Source organism: Schistocerca piceifrons, chromosome 5, assembly GCF_021461385.2.
Source record: "Schistocerca piceifrons isolate TAMUIC-IGC-003096 chromosome 5, iqSchPice1.1, whole genome shotgun sequence".
Classification (NCBI taxonomy): Eukaryota; Metazoa; Arthropoda; class Insecta; order Orthoptera; family Acrididae; genus Schistocerca; species Schistocerca piceifrons.
Window position 1 is genome coordinate 507,445,507 of NC_060142.1, and position 18,584 is coordinate 507,464,090.

Here is an 18,584-nt window from a genome sequence, read left to right on the forward strand (position 1 = left end):
GGGGTACTTCACTAGTGAGTGGAGAACAGAGATGATCTTCGATTCTACAGAAATTATCCCGTCAGGTTCACCCACCCAAGTGCTGAAAAGATTGGTTCTAGAACACAACTGTGGAGAGTTTATACAGTTAGTGAAATTTTTAACAACAGACGTAACCAAGTATTCTACTTCTACCTACCTTTCCCTAGAAAAAATTTGGGTAAAACCAAACCTAGAAACCAGATTTCTTCAAAAATCCAGAATTTCTTCAACCTATAAAAAATAACTTAATACTAAAATAAATAATGGTTCTAGCTTCTCATCTACTCATTATTGCTACTATTTTGTCATAATATACGAAATTCTGATAGGAGATTGGCACTTCAAGTACAGACGTGACTCTCATAGTGGATGTTCAATGCAATATAGCAAACCTTATGGGTACTGGTAGAGTCACAAACAAATAATTACATTTCTTCCTCAGCACAGCTCTAGCTAGGAATCCAGGAAATTTCCACTGTGAGAAGCAACCCTGTACTCATCACACATAGCAAGTCAGCTTACTATATTCAGTAAGAGAATCACTGTCCAGGTAGCATCAGCTGTGTACTACCATATACACTTCCACTAAACAACCATTTACTATATTCTTCTTCATGCTAATATTCAACTAAATTTCTTTAGAGACCCTACCTCTGAGGTTAAATTCTTGCCATTGGCACGCTACCTACTTCATGTTGCTGCAATATTGGCTTCATCTGCTGCCCCTCAGCTAACTACGTTAAACCAGTCTATTAAGAGGGAGAAGCCTGGATCAAATAAGATAGAACCACAGCTCACACTTCTTGGGCATACTTGAGAAATTTAAAGAAAATTGTTTCCTGGATGTCTTTTGTCTTTGCAAGGAGATGTCACGTGCACTGCAGTGTTACCTGATTTATCAACTTGTGATTTTCTTCTTTTGGTTCAGCTAAAGGCTAAAGTATACAAACATAGCCACACAACTCTGCAAAAACTTAAGGAGGCTATCAGCCAGGACGTGGCTGCCACTCCATAGAAATGATACAAAGAACTACGAATAACTTCCGGGAAAGGCTTTGTCAATTTGGCAACTGACGTAAAATAGCATAGTGTTAGTTGTTCATGAATAAAAGTACTTTCTCTACCTTTTCATTGTTTGTTTGTTAGTACCTTCTGAAATGCAGGAGGTCTTTTTGCCAGACCCTGTACATTGACTTTTCTTATGGTGTTAGTTATGGGGGGAGAAAAAATTTCTTGCTAATGTCAGCAATATTATAGTTGCTTAGAAAATCGGAATTTGTTGATTTTAATCATACATTACACAAGGGACAAAATTGTCTGATAAGCAAATGAAGCCTTCCTGGAAGTTTGCAATTGGCCAATATGTAATACAGTTACAGTGAAGATAAAGAAAACAAATATCATGAACTTCAATAAAATAATACTGTTAATTAAATGTAGATACTGTCTTTATAGACTTTGTAACATACAACACATTTCTAGGAATGAATACTGATTCTCAGTTGAAGTGGTGGAACACTCAGATACTTGTGAACAAAATGTCATCAACATGTTATGCCCTTGGTCCAATCATTAGTGCAACAACCAGTGTCTTTCAAGTTCATACAAGTCATATGTACACTGAATTATCTTAAAATTCTTTGCTGGGAAGCAAATGCACCAAATGTGAACAGTTTTTGAACTGCAGAGAAGGGCCATACAAATAATAATCAGAAATAGTACTCAGCTCATTGTTAAACATTGGGGATTTTAATTATGCAATATAGGTACATTATACAAGCTGTTAAGCAGTACAGTCATGGGATTGCTTGGATTAGGTGGTTTGGTAAAAAAATGTATCTCATAAAAAATGTATCTCATGATGAGATGATGATGATGATGATGATGAAGTTAGGACTTAGATCCGTGCCTCTTTTTTTTCTTAGGGTAAATAAAAGCTCTTCAGAAAGATACCACAGTGCCAAATTTCAGCTGTAGTTGCAAAAGGTCAGTTTTATTCTTGCTCCTTTTCCCCTTTTTGGGACCTTAATTTCTTTTTTCCTCCAACCATGCCCATAATCTCATTTTTTAGGGTTTCAGACCTGTCAGTCAGTAAAAACAGAACCCTTGAAGGATCACTTTCTTTTCTGTCTGTCTATTTAGATCACTTTTTCTCAAGAATTGGTAGACATATCAAGTTTAAATGTCACATACTAAGGATTATGCCTAGAGCTATCAAGTTGAAAAAGTTCTTGTGCAGGCTACAGACCAGGCTCCATACGTGGTTTCAGCTGTTGGTCAGTTGAAACCTTCGTTACCTACGTTGAAGCCTGTGGTACGCTTGGTCTCTACTTTTTACAGGATTTGTGAATCAATAAGGAATGAATATGACATTGCAAATCAATTCATATCTGCCCTAAAAAGACTCTATTGAAAACACAGTTGTGTTGTTGCCTACAGAGAAATCATTGGCCTGTCCCTTCCAAATTTCCGTCATTACTCTCTGGAGAGGATTTAGAGTGCTGCCATATTGTGTGAGAATTTTGGCAAGGCTAAAGAGTTTGTATTTCTTTGGATCCAACTGGCACAGGTGCAGTTTCAAAGCCTCATCAACTTCTGCTACTGTAGAAAATACATATTTTGCAGACAGAACTGTTTCAAGTCTCTGTATGTCCATCTTTTTAGAAATGGTTGCAGGAGTTTGCTGTTTGGTACAGGATGTCAAATGAAACACCTTTCAGCCGTCTAGTTTCCAAACTTATTTTATTTGTGTACCATTTTCGGTAATTTACTATGCCGTCTTCAGCCCCTGACCAACGTGTAGGAAGATTCCACTTTGGCCCTGATCAAAACGGGCCAGCAATATTGGTATTAGTAGATTTCTGCTTGCTCTAGTGATCACTTAGCCGAGTCGGTAGATGATGGTTGAAGTGATTGCTAGAGCAACCGGAAATTTACTAACAACAGTATTGCTGGCCCCTGTTTTGATCAGAACCAAGGGGGAATCTTCCTACGCGTTGGTCAGTGGCCTGAAGATGGCGTAGTAAATCACCGAAACTGGTAGCCAAATAAAGTAAGTTTAGAAACTAGAAGGCTGAACTATTTCATCCAGAACTATTTCATGTTCTTTGTTACAAGTGCCTGACTGCAGCTAGTGAACACTTAGATCATCATCTTTAGCATCTATAGACTTTTGTCTCCTAATAGAAACATACGCTTTGAAAAATATAAAGATGCTTAATGCCTTGACATACATCATCTTCATGCTTTCTCCTTCTGATGGGAGATTGATGTACTTATTTATAGTTCAATAAACTAGAATAGGGGAAAGAGAATTTGTTGAATTAGTTAAGTAATTCAGCAATTTCTTGTCTCCCTTTTTTACCTTATTAACACCTTTTTCCTTCCCTTTTTCATCCAGAATTTGCACCTAAAATTCCAATAGTAACAGTAATAACAGTAATACTGATTTAGCACCATACTTTCACTCTTTTTGCTCCAGAAAACATTACTCCACAATGGATAACACTAATGTATTATGCTCTTTCTGGTGTCAACATCTCTGTTGTTATGGAGGGGGGTTGACTCAGTTGTTGAAGCAAGCAACAAAGGGGTTGTGATACACAACATGAAAATCAATCATTGCCCCATGATCCTAATAGCAGCTGATATTGTGTGCATTATTACGTTATGAAATAATGTGTATAGTGCTTGTAGTTTATGAAGTGATTGGTACTGAGAAGTGAAAGTAATGTGTAGCACTAGTTGTTTTCATTATTAAGTAACTTTTGCTTGAAACAAAACAGTATCATACACTAGAGGTTAACCAAAAGAGGTTGTACAGTTTCAAATAGACTAATCTTGTATTCAAAATGATGTAGCCTCCAATCTCCATCTGATCATCCTGATTTTTTGTTTTCCATGATTTCCATAAATTATTTCAGGCACATGCTGTGGTAGCCAACAATGTGTCCCTTTCTTGGCAAAGTAGACTTAAAAGTCTGTAAAAATAACTGTATATATAAACATTTTTTTACTGTAATATCATACATGCCAAATATCATTGTAAAAGTGATCCATAGCTGAATGATGCTGCTGCTGCTTCTACTACTACTACTACTACTACTACTCCTCTTGAGGTTTGTGCAGTGAACTGTCTTTTAAAAATGTGTGCTAAATATTGGCAGTTTGATACCAAGGCTGGAGTGAAAAACAACCTTAGGTTATAAAAAGGCACAGAATAATTTTGGATATTAAAATAGTCAAGAAAGAATGGACTTCAGATGTAAATTATAATCCTTTCTTAGTATTTTTGATCACCACTGTGAGTTTATCAAGCTATACACTGAAGATTTGTACTAGGGTCACCTAGGACACTCTTAAATTATCACTCTTTTTAGCAGAATACTCTATTTCCTGTTATGGGACAGTTGTAAATTTAAGAGGAGCTTGATCTTTAACTATCAATATAACAAGTGCAGTACTGCTTTTAAAAGTTGGTGAATGTTATGGATTCCAACATTGTTAGACTGGAACTTTAGTATATTACATATTCAGCAGTATTAACCATTTGTGATTCATTCTTTTTTTTCTGTAACATCTTAGTTCCTTCTCTACTGAACATCTTATTTGTATCTTAATGAAGTTACCAACTTGTATTTAATTATTAGCACTGTTGGTGTGTTCGGGATACATATAATTAAAATATTTGAGCAGTTTTAAGCACTCATTGTTTATCTTCATTTTCTTTATTATTAAAGATTTCAGATTACCTTTTTTCATGTCCATTTAAAAGAACATATTTAAACTAAAGATGATAAACTATTGTTTTCAGATCATGTGTTTGGCATGGATGTTTCAAATGCTGAAATATTTGATAAAGTTGTTAAACCTCTTGTGCATCCTACAGTCGATGGGTTTAACACCACAATATTTGCTTACGGCCAAACTTCTTCAGGTAAGTGTTCCACATATCAGATAAAGGAAAGAGAGAATAGTATGCGGGGTGTGGAGGAGGGTGTAATACCACATTGGAAGTTGTAATAAGCAGTCATCTATTTTAGTTGCATTACACATTTTATGCAAACTTAAACGGCTCACTTCTTAATGGATATGTTTCTGCCAATGCCACATGCAATCCATATGTGAAATTAGGTAAAATGGAATGTATGTGGAAACATGCTCTGCTACCAATGCGGGTGTCATTCTCAGTATTCAGTGTAAGCATTAGAACAGGCTAAACAGCATCAGATGTCAGATAGTTTTGATGACTACCCCAGAAACCACATATTGTTATTGGTACATGAAACTGAATTTCCAACTTGTGTGCTTTTGAGGTAGAAGCCATTCTTAATTCTAGAAATAGCTGATATAGCCCACCAAAATAACAACTCCCTAAATGTTGTCATGAATCCCCAGATCTCTGTTTCAGAATGGCAGTTGCTGCTCCTCTCATAGTTTGCCCACTTTGCAATATACAAATTATATTAAAATGTATGAGTTCAGGGAACCAAGATGAACTGTGATTGTTGTCTGAAAACATAGCTGTGTCAGAACTGCACAATTCAGGGACAGGTGAAATGACAGTGCCATTGTATGTAAAGTTGTTAAATAGTTTATTTGCTCCGAGGAGTGTACAAGCAATAATACAGTATGTGAAACTTCTCTATTTTTAACAGTCAAAATTTAAATAAATTGCCTCTGTGATAACATGCTGGCTGTTTAAATATTTGTGCATAGGCACTCTGAAGAACTGTCTACATGATATAAGGCATATTCCAAAAGTAAGGTTCAGCTACCAATATTTAGCTGATGGTAGGCCTGAATGAAGTCTTCACATGTAGTGCTGCTTATTGACACTTAAGGCAGCTACTGCAGTGTTGGTTTGATTGAGTAATAGCGATGGGCAAATTGTTCTTTGTAGGGACCATTCCTCTTGAGATGGTTCTTCTTATTGAATTAGTTTGTTTTTAACCTTTAAAGTACCAATAACCAAAAACACTGAGAAAAAACCTGAAGCTAATCAATCAGAAGGCAAAATTTTATCGCCCACAAAAATTTAATGACTTCTTTTTCTCTCCTAATCTTGGCAGTAGGAACCACTAAACATTAAATTATTCTTATTGTCACCAAGACTGTTTAGCTGCTTCCTACTTCTTTTTCATATCTGATAGTGTCTGGAAAAACCAACAACTCGTTCTTATTTAATAGTACACAAAAAGTTATTCTTAAGATGGGAAAGAAATATTTATGTACTTGGTAAATGAAGTATATATAACAAAATATTAAAACATATTAATATTAATATTAAAACATATTAAAATATAACAAAATATTAAAATTAATTTGTAAGTGCAAACAAATAGTCATTCGAAATAATGGTACACTTATATAACTTTGTTTCAATGAAATTTTTACACAGTTCAACAGTGTATTCCAAACCCGATGCACTGCTACCACTGTCATCGTTTCAACCACACTCGAATGTCTTGTCGACAGCCAGCAAAATGTGTAACCTGTGGTAGGGATGAGCAAGAGGGTGATTGTTCGCCCCTTCTCCCCACTGTATCAACTGCAATGGTGACCATGCCACCTCCTCTTGAGATTGTCCCATGTATCTCGATGAGCAGGCTGCCCAGGAGATGTGGGTAAAGGAAAAAGTGCCTTATCCAGTCGCTCACAAGTTATTGGCTAGTTGCAAACTGTGCGTTCTACCATCTGGCACTTACAGTACTGCTCTTGCTACATCTCGTTCCTCGAAGGACATGGCGATGCAGACATGCGACCTCAAATTCAGCACTGTGGTTGTGAAATTGCCCAGCGTCATGGTGGCATCACTGTCTCCTCGCCCAGTTGTGCAACAAGTCACCATACATTCGCCTCCTGGGGCAAAGTCATCCGGCAGGCCAGAAAGGACAGAAGGAATACTCCCATGAAGACTTCCTACATCCCTCCAGCTAATGAACATCAGAGTCTTCCTCTGCTAACTGGAAAGGCTCCGATAAGTCAAACAGAGGCAAGCAGTCTTCTCCTTCACCAACTCGGGGATCCTCTTGGAAAGTGTCGCCACATGGTACCCTTGTCTGGCTGACCTCTGTGTCGCCACTGCGCACTGCCAACCAATTTTCTGCCCCGGACTCTGCAGATCGACAGAGGGAGAATGCCGACGCCTCCGTCAATCTCATGGAGCAGCATCCTCCAGCCTCTGTACCCTGTTGCAGAGAGTCTTTGAAGGCTGGCACTCGGCACTTAATTTTTTCCCACCTCCCCTTTTGTCATTATGACTCTCCTTCAGTGGAATCTTCATGGCCTTTGATCAAACAAAGAGGATTTGCAGCTGCTCTGAGAACTGCAGCGTCCACTTGTTCTCTGCCTCCAGGACACAAATTGCATCGTCACGACCGCTTTGAGCTCTTGCTTTACTTCCCTATTGGTTGTGACCTTCACCCCAAAGACGGCTTTCCATCTCGTGGGGGTATCATGGTGCTCATACGGAATGATGTTCATAGTCTTCCCATCTCTGTGATTACCCGCCTCCAAGCTGTTGCAGTTCTCCTTTTCCTTCTTCCCTTGACCTTTTCTCTTTGTTCTGTTTACATCCCACTGTCATTTGAAGTCACTAGGGCAGACTTCCTCCAGCTTACTGGGCAGCCAGTGACTTGAATGCCCACCATCTCCTTTGGGGTTCTCCCAGAACCTGTCAGAGAGGTGCCCTCTTGGCTGACCTCAGTCAACTTAACCTCCTCTGCCTTAACACAGGAGCGCCCACTTTTAGACTCCACGCACACCTATTTCCATTTTGACCTGTCCTACTGCACCGCCCAGCTGCAGCTTGCCCATCATCTCAAGTCGTCCATTCTGACACATACCGTACTTGAGCTACCATTTCCTGTGTGCTATCTGTTATCCGTTTGCTAACTCATTCCCCACCCACATGCACTCCCAAATGGCAGCTTACTAAGGCCGACTGGAGGCTTTACTCCTCCCTGATGACTTTAGACGAACAACATTTCACTAGTTGTGATGACCAGGTAGAATATCTTACAAATGTTATCCTTACTCCCCCAATACATTCCATTCCTCATACTTCTTCTTTATCATGGCGTGCCCTGGTCCCTTGGTGGACTGAGGCTTGCTGTGATGCAGTTAGCATGTGGAGATGGGCTCTTCGCATTTTCAACTGTCATCCTACAACTGCAAACAGCATTCATGATAAACAATTGCCTGCACAGTGTTGTCATGTTCTTCGGGACAGCAAAAAAGCTAGCTGAATGTCATTCACTAGTTCTTTAATTCTTTAACAGTTCTTCTGTCATGTGGGCCAACCTCTGACAGCTTTCTGGGACCAAGATCCATTTCCCAATTTCCAGCTTGACAGTGGCAGACAAGTGGACCCTGTTGCTATCTCCAACATTTTAGGCCACCATTTTGTGGAGATTTTAAGCTCCTTCCACTATCACCCTGCCTTCTTGCATTGGAAACGAGTGGAGGCAGCTCAGGCGATACCTTGCTCTTCTCAGAATCGGGAGTGCTACAATGCCACATTTGCTATGAGGGATCTAGATCATTCTCTCACTTCATCCCCATCTTCCACCACAGGGCCAGACGATAATCACATTCAAATGTTGCAGCACCTTTCTTTTGCGGGCAAGCACTTTCTTCTTCATATATGCAACTGCATCTGGACAGAGGGAATGTTTTCCAGGTGTTGGCATGAAGTCACTCTCATACCCATACCTAAGCCCAGTAAGGGAAAACAGCTTCCTTGTAGCTGTCGTCCCATCAAAAATCTGACTGTGGCCATATTTTTCGATTTGCAGCAAGCCTATGACACCTGCTTGAGGACTGGTATCCTCCGTACTCTCTTCACGTGTTGCTTCTGTGCCGCATGCCCCATTCCTGTCAGGAATTTTTAAAAGACCGAGTTTTCAAGGTACGTATGGGTCCTGCATTGTTGGAGACATTTATCCAGGAAAACGGTATGCCTCCAGATTCTTTCCTGAGTGTCTTCCTCTTTGCTTTTGCTATTAACCCTGTAATGGTCTCCCGCCAGGCATCTCTGGCTCCCTTTCCATTGACGATTTTGCTATCTATTGCAGATCTCCATGGACTTTCTCATTGAGTGCCATCTTCAGCAATGTCTTAATCGTCTTTACTCTTGAAGCATCATCAATGGCTTTCGTTTTGTCACTGACAAAACTGCTGTCCTACCGCCTTGACTTTCTCCTCAGCAGATATGAATGCCATTTGTTTGCCATGAATGCCACCCATACTATGCCTTCTTCGTAGATGACTCCTTTGATCGCCAGCATGGTGCGTGTCCCTCTTCTCTGATACCTCCTGGAGTTCACTTTTGGCTCTTCCTCTGGCAGCTTAACTTCACGCTATGTACAGCTTTCCCGGTGGATGTGGACTCTTCACTACCTTGGCTTTGTGCAGTGGCCTGTGTTCACATTGGCCTTCATTCGCTTCCTAAGGACCCTACTCCCGCCACACTCTATTGCCTTCAGTTTCATGACCTTCACACAGAATTTCATGATAGCACCTTAGTGTACAGTGATGGCTCTTGGACTGACCGTGGTGTTGGGTGTGCCTTCGTCATTGGCACCGACGTTTTTGACATCGGCTTCCTGAACACTGCTCAGTATTTACAGCAGAGCTCTTTGCCCTGTATCAGGCCACACAGTACATTTGGAGACACAGGCTTTTCAATTGCATCATCTGCTCTGACTCTCTGTGCCTTTCAAAGCCTCTGTGTGCTGTACACTGTGCAGCCCTTAGTGCAATGGGTCCAGGAAAGCTGTCACTTGCTCATTGGTTGATGGAGCTGCCATGATTTTTTATGTGGGTCCCTGGTCACATTGGTCTGACAGTAAATGAGACCACTGACACGGCTGCCAAGGCTGCAGTTCTTGTTCCTCAGCCTGCTATTTCTTACATCACCTCCAATAGCCTGTGTGTTGCTGTCTGTCAGCGGATGGTGTCACTTTGGCATCACCACTGGTCCTCCCTTCATGGGAACAAGCTCCGTGTTATTAAGCCTCTCCCAGCAGCTTGGACAACCTTCTCTAATCCCTCTCACCGTGAGATCATTTTAGCTAGGTTGCATATCAACACTGTCTTTTTAGCGATCACCATTTGTTAAGTGGTGCTCAGAATATATACTAAGATTCTACAACAAATCAATGTTAAGGATTATTGTGTGGTAGTTTTGTGTATCACTTCTACCACCCTTATTGTAAACTGGTGTGACCTGTGCTTTCTTCCAACTATTGGGCACTGTTTTCGTTAGTGATCTGCACTAGGTTATAGTTAGAAGAGGGGCTAATTCGACTGCAAATTCAGAGTATGTTAGATTCAACATAAAACAAAATAAGAGGAAATGCAATGGACGACTGAGGACCTTGTAGGCATCAGCTACAAATCACCAGTATAATTCAGAGATAACATTCCAGACCTCAGGACAAGGATTCATTTACTATCTCCCTACCTATTTCAAAATAGCTACTGCAAACAATTGGCAAAAATATACATGCTTCACATATTTTATAAAATCTGTATTATCTACTGAAATAGCTGCCTCTGCTTTGGTTTCTACAATATTTGAGTTAAACTCCATCCAGTTAATTCTCTCTGTGTGTGACTAATAAGAAAGTGTGTCTATGTTCATAATAGTCAGGCAGTGCATCTGAGAATTTCCTTCCAAATGTTGTCTGGTGAACAATATCTCTCGTCTTAAATCCTGAAGAATTACTAGCCGAAAGTCTGTTACTTTTTTAAAAAATTCCCCTCGCGAGTCTGTCATTTCAGAGTTGGACTTCCACATACTTTTTGTACTCAGCTGGGTCATTTCTTGTCTTTGTACACTTTCTAATGTAGTCTTAAAAAATCTCAATTTACTTCACTCTGTGCCTCAACCAGTGGTTTGAGTGATTCAGCCTCTCTCAATTTTTCTTTCTTTCATCTTCCAAAGATCAAAAGTATTCTTGTTTTTTTATTTATTTCTGACTTGACTTCAACAGATCTGATACATTCTCTGCTAGCAATATTAGTCATCATTGATGTGTTTTCTGATTGTTTGATTATTAGTACTAAGGTCTTAACAAATTTTAACTTTTAATTTAGTTGAATCTAGGGTTATTTGTTTGCTATCTCTATGTAACTGAACATTTTCATCATGATTCACAAATATGGATGAATTGGACACTTAAGCCCTTTTGTCTGTTCAATTAAGCTCTAATCTACACTTTGCATTTGACAAGATAAGGTTCCAATTTAATTTCTTAATTCTTAGTTTTCAGTTTTAATTTCTTGTTACCATTAATTCTTTTTAAGCACATTTTTAATTTGTCAAATATTTGTCTTATTTCTACCACTATTTTTGATAGTTCTAGTTACTTTTATCTAATGAACAATGATTATGGTTAATATTGTTATTATCTTCTTTGTTCCTATTCTGCTGCTACAGTTTAAAAACAGTTCATTTCAATAGGTATTATGATCCCAGTCATTTTCACAATGCCACTTTGAAAATGACTCATTGTGTTTCTGATTTGTCATGTGTGGCCTTGATATCTACAGCAGCAATAGTTGTGGTCCCTGCTCCACAAGTCTGCTCTGCCAGCTTGAACATTGTAGATGATGGCTGCAGCATGTCCACCCCACATGCACATGCTGATTTTGTGTCTGGAATAACAGCATTATGTGAGATTTATTGCCACCATTTGTAACACTACAAGATGCAGTACTTCTTTACTCCCAAAAATCATTTGACACTCTATTATATTAGGACTTATTAAGAAAAGTATGATCATATGGGGTTTCAAACAAAATTTTTGACTGGATTGAGGATTTCTTGTTAGGGAGGATACAGCATGTGACCATGGATGGAGAGTTGACAGATGTAAAAGCAACTACAGGTATGTGCCAGAAAAGTGTATTTGATCCCTTGCTGTCCATATTTTATGTTGGCAACCTGTCAGGCAATATTAATAGTAAACTTGGACAGCTTCACAGCCGATGAATATCAATAATAAAAATGGAAAAAACTGCATAAATTTCAGTAGTGCAATGATTAATAACTTGTCAGTGTTCAGAAAAGTAAAAGTCTGCACTTTACAAATTGCTGAAAACTGACTTCCATGTCAGTTACTCATCATTTGAATCAGTCAGCTTGTACAAATATCTGTAGGGGTATGAAATTCATTGGCAGGCTACTGGAGAAATGCAGTCTCAGTACAAAGAATATTACTGACAAAATGCTCTTGTGACCCATCCTAGAATATTGCCAAAATGGGTGGTGGGACCCATACTGAATGCTGAAAAAGTTACTGTCATGCTTCACGATGTGCCAACTGTCTCACAAAATCCCACTTATATAGATTCAAGAACCACTATTAAGCAAGGAATCTTGTTATATACCTTAGGCTCCTGTGTGTGTGTGTGTGTGTGTCTCATAAGGCTTGCAAAAACAAGATTAGATGAATTACAGCAGGCACTGAGGCATTTAAGTTGTCACTTTTTCTATGCTTTGTAGGCAAATGGAACGGAAAGAGCCTCCCTCCCCACCTCATATGTGGTACAATGGGTATTTACTTCGACTATGCTCTTTATAGCGGTTTACAGAATACAAATGTAAGTTCATAAATGATCATCTATCAGATACAGTCAATTCCATATGCATTGTGGTAGTGATCTTTCAGTCACATAGATAATAAACATTGCTAAAAGGCAGAAAAGCTACAAATTAGTTAAACACTGTGGTCTTAAAGGAACATACTGAAACTATGTTACAGTTCACCTGTGAGATTAGTAGAACTTCCCCAGCTGCATAAATTCGATGTAAGTGGCAGGTCATTGCCTTTCTGAGAAATGTGGTAGTGGTATATGCCATGGACGTTGCGGGACACCACAGCCCATGTCAAAAGAAAGCACTGCTTTCCTGGTCAGTGGGTGGGCAGCAAAACAAATGCTAATGGCTAGATGGACCTGTGAATTTGGTCACACACACACACACACACACACACACACACACACACACACACACACACACACACACACACACGTGTTGGTGTGTCATAGAGAACATGTTGGTGTTTCGTAAAGAATTAATATAGATTTCTTTCTTCTTGGAACTATTTGTATTCTGATTTTCATGTCAGCAAGGTGTGGGTGCTGATTCTTAGACATAATAGTTTTACTTGTTGGTATTCATTTATCATAAGTGTTATGTATTGTCCCTTAGTAATTCATATGTTCCTTCATCAGGAAAAACATACACAATGTTAGGAGACAAAAAAGAACCTGGTATAATACCTCTGACAGTTTCTGCGATGTTTGATGCAATGCAGCGATCAAGTGGACGTGAATTTCTTGTAAGGTAAGCTAAGAAAATAGTGATATTTGACTCTGCTGAGTTACTGAACTTTATATTCTAGCATTAACTGGTGAAACTGCTTCACAGAAGCATACATATTGTAGGGAGAGAACTGTCTTATTGATTGCTGGCTTATTTGTTGCACTCGTTCAATATTTTAGTGAAGATTAGAGAAATCACAGTATTTTGTGCTTACAAGAGTAACTGATGAAGACAGCAAAATAAAAGAATCAGACATAGTTTTAAACTGGAAATTACAGGAGGGAGGGGTGGGGGAGGAGTATGTTAACCTATAACCCTTCAACAGTTAAATACTTGGGTTTACCGTTCGCGATGAATGTCCCTTTCATTGTCACTAACAAGGGAACATTTCCAGGTGTAAATAAGCAATCATGATGAATCTTGTTGGGTATGTAGAGGGGTCAAAATAATGCAATATGTATTTTTTGTTTTTCCTCAGCTGGACTTTTAAGAGGTAAAACATACCCTGAAAGGTAACTGGCATATTAGGTTTCGAGAGAATGTCTTCGAAAAATGATATATAAAATGTTCCATATAAAAGTTGAAATCTGATTAACAGCCTTGGGAACTGTATAATCAACTTTTGTAATAATTTGAGATTTTCCAAAATATTCCACCACCATTAATAAATTTTAAAAAGTTAAAAATTTTGTTACAGCATAAATTAAAGAAGCTTTCGCACCATATACATAGATGTGTAATAAAACTGGTTCCTCAAATACCATTTTTGGAAAGTAAGCTGTACATAATAGGCTGTCGGCATATTTTCAACATACCGAATTGAAATAGATGAATGTTCATTATTTTTGTAAATAAATTGTGGAGTTGGAAACAGGGTCGTGTCCCAGAAAGGAAATTTTTCAGGAGAGACAAACCATGTTACTAAACAATGGGTTTAAGCATGGTGTAGTGGAATATTTATGTAGCAGTTGACCCCGGGGTGAAATAATATATGTCTTAAAACATATTCTAGCCACAGATTGCGGCGAGTAATCCAGTTTGAGTGTACTGGAGATGACTCTCTCTTTTTTTTTTCATGTGATGTAGATGAGGCAACTAGTGTTCTGTTTGCAGTGGAATAATTGTTATGCAAGTTTATATCATTCATATCTATTGTAGCAATGAAAGCGTGTTTCAAGCATACAGATCTAGTTTCGTGTTTTCTTATTGGAACAGGTCTCAGGACATGATCCCCTGTTATACCAAACAATGCATACAGATATGGTGATTAGATATCTTCAGTAAATGTAATTTGAAAAGTGGACTGATCCCCTTTCCAACTCAATAATTCAATTATTTATTTTATGTATTTTTGTTTTATATTTTAAACTGTTACTGTGATACAAAATAATTACAGTAATGATAATCTGTAAAGAAATGTATGAAAAATAACTTCTTTTACACCATGCACATAAAATAAATGAAATTTCTACAAGTAATATACATTACAGACAACACAACATAAAATAAAATTCAGCAGTATTCTCAAATCGCGGCAGGTGGTCCTCTAAATATCGCGATTTGTACAAGGCATATTTCAATGCACTGGAAAATATTGGTGAAGAGGATTGATTACATTATAGTGGTGGCAGTTTGATTGTATTGTTCCTCAATTGCAGAACTAAATCTGAAAATCTTTGGACTATATTCTTCCAACATTGTAAGCCATATGCCCCACAGCTGTACCTGTGTCATAGAGCCTTCTGGGTTTGAGAATCTCTTTCTGAAGCCCCAAATGTTCTTTTGACAGCTTCAGAATCTAATAAACTAACAGTAACTAGGTTGAACACCATGAAAGAAGTTTCTTTCCCAGTGTGAGGTAAAAATATGTATTATTGATAGCTTCTTGGGGTGACCAATGTGAAAGGATAGATTTGAGCGTTGTACCCAAGAACAAGAAAGTTGTTAATCTGGTGATATGAAAAGGCTCAGCGGGACAGGCATATCCATTGGGCATGTATGGCATTCGACGTTGGAAGAACTTTGTGGGGAGATTTCTTGGATCTAGATCTGCTGTATGATTACAATGTCAATCTCCACTTGGGAAACAATATACTCAAGTTGCAGTCACTAGTACCTAATCAGTTCACTTTGCCAAGGTACTCAAATATGTCTGATAGAAATCAGGATATTTATGGGATCGCCTGCCACGATTTGAGAAACCTGCTGAATTTTGTTTTGAATTGTCGTCCGTCATGTGTATTATGTGAGTAAATCTCATTCCTTCTGTGTGCGTTGTGTGTAAAAAAGGTCATGTTTCAATCATTCCTTTATGTATTACCATTATTACAAAGATTTTGTATCATGAGTTCGTTATTATTTTCAATTGATAAAATGCCCATAGGTGAATTGGTAAAATAAAAAACAAAAAATGAATTTAAAACAGAAAACAAGAAAATTGAAACATAAAACAAGAAAATTGAAACATAAAACAAGAAAGTTGAAACATAAAACAAGAAAGTTGAAACATAAAACAAGAAAGTTGAAACATAAAACAAGAAAGTTGAAACATAAAACAAGAAAGTTGAAACATAAAACAAGAAAGTTGAAACATAAAACAAGAAAGTTGAAACATAAAACAAGAAAGTTGAAACATAAAACAAGAAAGTTGAAACATAAAACAAGAAAGTTGAAACATAAAACAAGAAAGTTGAAACATAAAACAAGAAAGTTGAAACACAAAACAAGAAAGTTGAAACACAAAAGAAGAAAGTTCAAACACAAAAGAAGAAAGTTGAAACACAAAAGAAGAAAGTTGAAACACAAAAGAAGAAAGTTGAAACACAAAAGAAGAAAGTTGAAACACAAAAGAAGAAAGTTGAAACACAAAAGAAGAAAGTTGAAACACAAAAGAAGAAAGTTGAAACACAAAAGAAGAAAGTTGAAGCACAAAAGAAGAAAGTTGAAGCACAAAAGAAGAAAGTTGAAGCACAAAAGAAGAAAGTTGAAGCACAAAAGAAGAAAGTTGAAACACAAAACAAAAATAAGTAACTAGAATAATAATGAACATATGTACAGATTTGTACATACATTTGACGAATGGAAAAACTGGTAGAAGCTGACCTCGGGGAAGATCAGTTTGGATTCTGTAGAAGTATTGGAACACGTGAGGCAATACTGACCCAACGACTTATCTTAGAAGCTAGATTAAGGAAAGGCAAACCTACATTTCTAGCATTTGTAGACCTAGAGAAAGCTTTTGACAATGTTAACTGGAATACTCTCTTTCAAATTCTGAAGGTGGCAGGGGTAAAATACAGGGAGCGAAAGGCTATTTACAATTTGTACAGAAACCGGATGGCAGTTATAAGAGTCGAGGGGCACGAAAAGGAAGCAGTGGTTGGGAAGGGAGTGAGACAGGGTTGTAGCCTATCCCCAATGTTATTCAATCTGTATATTGAGCAAGCAGTGAAGGAAAAAAAAGAAAAATTCGGAGTAGGTATTAAAATCCATGGAGAAGAAATAAAAACTTTGATGTTCGCCGATGACATTGTAGTTCTGTCAGAGACAGCAAAGGACTTCGAAGAGCAGTTGAACGGAATGGACAGTTTCATGAAAGGAGAATATAAGATGAACATCAACAAAAGCAAAATGAGGATAATGGAATGTAGTCTAATTAAGTCGGGTTATGCTGAGGGAATTAGATTAGGAAATTAGACACTTAAAGTAGTAAAGGAGTTTTACTAATTGGGGAGCAAACTAACTGATGATGGTCGAAGTAGAGAGGATATAAAATGTAGACTGGGAATGGCAAGGAAAGTGTTTCTGAAGAAGAGAAATTTGTTAACATCGAGTATTGATTTAAGTGTCAGGAAGTTGTTTCTGAAAGTATTTGTATGGAGTGTAGCCATGTATGGAAGTGAAACATGGATGATAAATAGTTTGGACAAGAAGAGAATAGAAGCTTTTGAAATGTGTTGCTACAGAAGAATGCTGAAGATTAGATGGGTAGATCACATAACTAATGAGGAAGTATTGAATAGGATTGGGGAGAAGTGAAGTTTGTGGCACAACTTGACTAGAAGAAGGGATTGGTTGGTAGGACATGTTCTGAGGCATGAAGGGATCACCAATTTAGTATTGGTGGGCAGCATGGAGGGTAAAAATCGTAGAGGGAGACCAAGAGATGAATATGCTAAACAGATTCAGAAGGATGTAGGTTGCAGTAGGTACTGGGAGATGAAGAAGCTTGCACAGGATAGAGTAGCATGGTGAGCTGCATCAAACCAGTCTCAGGACTGAAGACCACAACAATAACACATAGATTTTAACTGGGCATACTGAAAATACTCAGACAGCACAGTGTGTACAGCTTACTTCCAAAAAATGGTATTTCAGAAACCAGCTTTATTACACACAGATGTATGTGGCTTGAAAGTTTCCCGTTGCAACAAAAGTTTTTATTTTTCAAAATAATTAATTCTAAAAAATGATGATGAGGGTGTGGTATTGCAAAATTTAACATTATTTCAAAAGCTGACTTTCAAAAATGTTAATTATATTTAAACTTTTATATGAAATTCAATTTTTGTATACAAACAATGGAAAATCAAGGATTGAATGTAACAACATTATGAAAAGGATAGTTGCTACTTACCATATGATGGAGATGCTAAATTGCTGATAGGCACAAGAAAAAGACTACAGAATGAAATGTTCACTCTGCAGCGGAGCGTGTGGTCATATGAAACTTCCTGGCAGATTAAAACTGTGTGCCGGACTGAGTTCGAGTCTTGGTTGGGCACGCAGTATTAATCTGCCAGGAAGTTTCAACAAAAACACTGTCGGAAAGTGAGCTTTTGACCAGCAAGGCCTAGACAAAAATTCTTTCTTTCTTTCTTTCTTTCTTTATTTATTTCTTTCTTTGTTTCCTCCTGTCCTTCCTTCATGTTGACATTTGAGGTTCCTCTTTGTTTCTTGTTTCTCCCTGTGTTCTCCTAAAGGCCGACCCATGTGTCTGGCGTGTAACAGATGATTGTGTAATGCATAATTCCCAGCCCCAGGTTGACAGGTGAGGTACCTCTGGTAAGTTCCAAGCCCAGAGAAAGGTGATTTCCTTATCTGCTACTTTCCCAAATTGCCAGTTGGTTCCTCTGTCAGGAGTCTGGGAGGTGTGAACGATCACCTAAGGCAGGTGAGCGTGTCCTGCCAAAACCTAGCCAAATGTGTTACTTGTGGTTTGGATGCT

The 18,584-nt window shown here is 38.1% G+C and overlaps 1 protein-coding gene across 1 annotated transcript in view; it reads left to right on the plus strand.

The window, feature by feature from the left end:
- Positions 1-18,584, plus strand: part of LOC124798146 (kinesin-like protein KIN-7M, chloroplastic) — a 278,641-nt gene that overhangs the window by 19,250 nt on the left and 240,807 nt on the right. The window contains exons 2-3 of the mRNA XM_047261426.1: positions 4,835-4,957; positions 13,267-13,378. Of these exons, the coding sequence (XP_047117382.1) occupies positions 4,835-4,957; positions 13,267-13,378 (235 nt within the window). The remainder of the gene's footprint in view (positions 1-4,834; positions 4,958-13,266; positions 13,379-18,584) is intronic.